The sequence below is a fragment of the Primulina tabacum genome, chromosome 1 (genome assembly GCF_025594145.1).
Source record: "Primulina tabacum isolate GXHZ01 chromosome 1, ASM2559414v2, whole genome shotgun sequence".
Classification (NCBI taxonomy): domain Eukaryota; kingdom Viridiplantae; phylum Streptophyta; class Magnoliopsida; order Lamiales; family Gesneriaceae; genus Primulina; species Primulina tabacum.
Window position 1 is genome coordinate 14,758,276 of NC_134550.1, and position 4,456 is coordinate 14,762,731.

At 38.8% G+C, this 4,456-nt stretch overlaps 1 protein-coding gene across 1 annotated transcript; it reads left to right on the forward strand.

The window, feature by feature from the left end:
• Positions 1 to 1,220: 1,220 nt before the first annotated feature.
• Positions 1,221 to 4,211, forward strand: LOC142542236 (uncharacterized). Its single transcript, XM_075648756.1, has 3 exons — positions 1,221 to 1,984; positions 2,543 to 2,890; positions 2,980 to 4,211. Exons 1-3 carry the CDS (start codon positions 1,532 to 1,534, stop codon positions 3,601 to 3,603), a joined length of 1,425 nt encoding a protein of 474 aa, XP_075504871.1. The 5' UTR covers positions 1,221 to 1,531; the 3' UTR covers positions 3,604 to 4,211.
• Positions 4,212 to 4,456: the final 245 nt, after the last annotated feature.

Consider the following 4,456-nt stretch of genomic DNA (forward strand, 5'->3'; position numbering starts at 1 on the left):
TTGAACGAGATCCAATTTTTAGGGACATTTGAATATGTTCTGTAATCGATTTTTATTATTAATTTATTATTGTACTACAATTATGATGAGAAAACAGCTTATCATGATACAATTTTTTAAAAATGATTAATATATTTTTAACATATTATGCAATATATAAATTATTGTAAATTAATATTAAATTTATTTAAAAATAAATATTTTTTAACATTTAATAATACTAACAAAATCTGGTCAATCAAATCGCTTGCTTAGAAATTATAAAATATCAGATTAATGTTTTAAAAAAATTAAAATTTGATTTTTGAGTACGTTGTTTTGTAAATTATGTATAAGTAAATATTAATTGAAAAATTATATTTTAAATTTCAATCGGAGTCTTCACTAGATCTTACTATAGTACATAAAAAAAATTTGATTTCACTAAATTGAAAAATTATATTTTAAAATTATTCTATCATATTATAAAATTAAATTATTTGAGTTATATCAATAACATCATAAATAAATTTTAATAAAACGATAAACATATTGGGTGCAATAATTGTTATTGCTTAGTAGAGCGATCGAACTGTGATGCTTGAGCTGCTGTGCAGTTTAAAAGATTTGAGTTGCACCATTACTACTAGCTATAGCTTTTGGTGAAGCGGCAAGCGCTCGGTCCTAAAATTGGTATCAGAACCAAAGTCACGGGTTCGATTCCCATTGATTGCAAGGAGTGCAATTATTGGGAGAGAGATTGTTGGGTGCAATAATTGTCCTTGCTTGGTGGAGCGATCGAACCGTGGTGCTTGAGCTGCTGTGCGGTTTAAAAGATTTGAGTTGCACCATTAATACTAGCTATAACTTTTGGTAAAATGACAAGCGTTCGATGCTACAAAACATATTATTCTATTATTAATATCATAACAAATGTCACATGATCGATTATTATCCATAAGAAAAATATCATTTATTGACACATGAGTAATAGCGATTGACAAAATATTTTTTTAATGAATTTACAATTTATAAGTTTTAGTTACATTATTATTATTATTATTATTTAAAATTTTTAATAAAACGATAAATGGTCTATCTCAACATTAATATATAATTTATATTGATATATAATTTATATTCTAAAATTTCACAAGTGGTGTAGCACTGGTGCATGATAGAAACAATTGACTAGGGCATGTTAGCATGTTGCTTCACCTCGCGCGTGATTCTCAGTCTCCCCACTAATATCACAAAGCGGCAACGATCTCTCTATCGTCATCAGTCGCTTTCACACTGTTAAGCTGCTGCTCTTACCACTCTCGCTAAGCACCGCCACTTCCTCCCCATTTTCATCGCCTCCCCATTCCTCTAACTGAAAATATACTGACGCTTTGTCGTTCTTTAGCAGCAAGATATTCTTTTTTTTTTCAAGGAAAATAAGGAAATGTTTATGTTGCAAATGGTTGGGTTTATTCTCTTTCTGTAGGGTATAACCGTTGGGTGCGTGCGAATTCGTGAGCGAGTTTGGGTTGCGGTATTCGGTTCTACAATGGAGAGGAGACACGGGTTTTTCTCGGCGTTGAAGGAGGAGGTCGTGCGCGGGTTGTCTCCGTCGAGGTCTCGCTCCATGAGCCCTGCCCGGAGCGCGTCTCCGATTTCGGGTTTTCTCCGGAGGAAGAAGGTGAGCACGAGTAACTCCGAGCCGTGGATTGCGAGATCGGGTAGCCTGAGGCCGGTCGGAGAGACGCTGACTCCATTGATGGAGGGACCGCTCCAGGAAGAGGGGGAAATCGGGGAGTCGAAGAGGGTCGGTTCGGGTCTCGGGAAATGGGTCCGAGGGCAGCTGATTCGGAACCCGTCATTGGCCGTGAATGAGAATGTGTATGGGGGCAAAAGGTCCGATCTGAGACTTCTGCTTGGAGTGATGGGAGCACCACTCGCCCCGGTGCACGTTAGCACCGGTGACCCTTTTCCTCATCTCAGTATTAAGGACACCCCCATTGTATGTATTGTCATATATACATACAGTCAGCTATACACTCACTATTATGAGTTTGTTGCTATTGTGCCTGTGCTCGATTCTCGGGTCCCCTCAAATGTTTGGATTTTGCCTTTAGAAATTTATTTTGGTGGATATCAGATTAGAAAATGAGGGAAAATATTTTCTGCATACATACATAGAGACTAGCCTAAGAGTGCAATGTATGCATCCATTTAAGTGCTTTCCTTTGTTTGGTCGAAGAAGAACTGATTTAGAGTTGGGATTTGGTGAAAAATCGAGTAGATTTTCTGATTTCTGTTTCTGGGTAGAAAATAATTATATCTACTCTGTATGGCTTTGTATATCAAATTAGGGTGTAGATATTTTGATGATGAGTGTTTTATTGGACTATTAAATTGGAGCCAAAATCTTGACTCTGGTAAGTGTAGAAAATTTGGGATTCCCTTGTGTGTGTCATTTTCTTTTGCTCGATGAACCGGTCTTTGACTTCATCTTTATCTTCTATTTTAAGGATAACTGCTTACTACTTAATCTTATCAGTTCTTTTCAATTTTGTAGGAAACTTCATCTGCCCAGTACATTTTACAACAGTATACTGCTGCATCTGGAGGGCAAAAAGTGCAGAACTCCATCAAGAATGCGTATGCCATGGGAAAGCTGAAGATGGTAGCTTCAGAATTTGAAACTGCTACAAAGGTGGTGAAGAATAGAAATGCTGCAAGAGCTGCCGAGTCTGGTGGTTTTGTCCTGTGGCAGATGAATCCAGACAAGTGGTATGTGGAGCTTGCAGTTGGGGGAAGTAAAGTTCATGCCGGCTGCAACGGGAAGCTAGTGTGGAGGCATACGCCCTGGCTCGGTGCACACACAGCCAAGGGTCCGGTTCGGCCCTTGCGACGTGCACTTCAGGTTAAATTTGAAGCAGGCTTTCAGTTTTAATGGGTTTTTATGTGGATAAAGCCTCTGATATTTTGTGGGTTTTCTCCTTCAACTTCCAGGGAATTGATCCAGGAACTACTGCGAGTATGTTTGCAGATGCCATTTGCATTGGGGAGAAGAACATCAATGGGGAAGACTGCTTCATTCTAAAGCTCTCTGCTGATCCTCTGACATTGAGGGCGAGAAGTGAAGGGCCGGCAGAAATTATACGGCATGTTCTATTTGGCTACTTCAGCCAAAAGACAGGGCTTCTTGTTCACATGGAGGATTCACATCTTACACGAATCCAATCTAATGGAGGCGATGTTGTATACTGGGAGACAACCATTAATTCGTTCCTAGATGATTATCGACCTGTTGAAGGGATCATGATAGCTCATTCTGGCCGTTCTGTTGTTACTCTTTTCCGTTTTGGAGAGATGGCAATGAGCCACACAAAAACCAGGATGGAAGAAGCTTGGACAATTGAAGAGGTCGCCTTTAACGTCCCGGGGCTATCAGTAGACTGTTTCATTCCACCGGCTGATTTGAGATCAGGTTCTATTAGCGAAGCTTGTGAACTGCCTCTAGAAGAAAGGGGTAAGTCATCCATCAACCCCGCCGCACACCGAACTAAAGTTGCTGCCCTGGAGAATGCTCGAGATAGCAGTGTGGATAACATAGTATGGAAATTGGAAATCTGACCTTTTAGAAGTCCAATTTGTGGCAAATGTTCATACTGGTTTGTAGGCAGTTTGGAGTCTCACTAACACAGTAGAAGCAACGAGTTAGGTTCAATTTCTTGAGTAATATTAATGGAAGCTGATGTTCCTCCATTAGTCTGCATTATAGTGGTTAATCATTCACGGGTTTCTAACAAGCCAATTAGCCAAATATGAATCTTGCTGTAGGGTCTGGGGCTCAATCTTCCTTGTTACAGATGGAGCAACTTTACCTCTCAGTTAAGGTTGGAAGAAGGCGGTGAAGCTTTAGTATTAGTGTTGGCAATACCATTGACCTTTTTCTTGGTTCGTTTACTAACTTTTTTTTGTCTTAAAGTAAAAGGCTTAGCAGTGTTAGAAGGGTACACTGCTAATTTAGCAGAAGTTTTGTGCTTACGTTCTTTAATTTGTAAAATGTTATTGTGTGTTTACTATTTCTCATAGTGGCTTGTTTGAGGAAAAAGGGGATGGATACCTCTGGTTTTGTTTCTTTACTGTTATTTTCTTCCTGCTTGTTTTCACTTGCTGGAGCAATGCATATTGTAAACTGGAAATTATGTCCCATTTTATTGAATTTGGTTTCTGTAAAATTATGTAATTTACCCATGGTTCATATTATTCTGAATCTGTTAATTCCTAGAACTGTAAGTTTCGAGTTCTTGGTGTGAATCGGGGTCATTCCCTGTACCGCATCTATTCTATGGCAGGCTTGAAATTCTTGCTAGTAACTGTTAGCTCATCAAGAACATGCGTTCGAGCCCATTTGAACTTTTTCCGGAATCCGGTGCTTTAGTGAGTGGGAGCAGCATCTATTCTATGCTGTAAATTTGAAACT

Bases quoted from the DNA above. Each gene is read 5' to 3' on its own strand.
- LOC142542236 (XM_075648756.1), top strand. From the start codon at position 1,532: ATGGAGAGGAGACACGGGTTTTTCTCGGCGTTGAAGGAGGAGGTCGTG. The intron at 1,985-2,542 runs GTATGTATTGTC...TCAATTTTGTAG, and splicing joins GTATTAAGGACACCCCCATT to GAAACTTCATCTGCCCAGTA. The intron at 2,891-2,979 runs GTTAAATTTGAA...TTCAACTTCCAG, and splicing joins CCTTGCGACGTGCACTTCAG to GGAATTGATCCAGGAACTAC.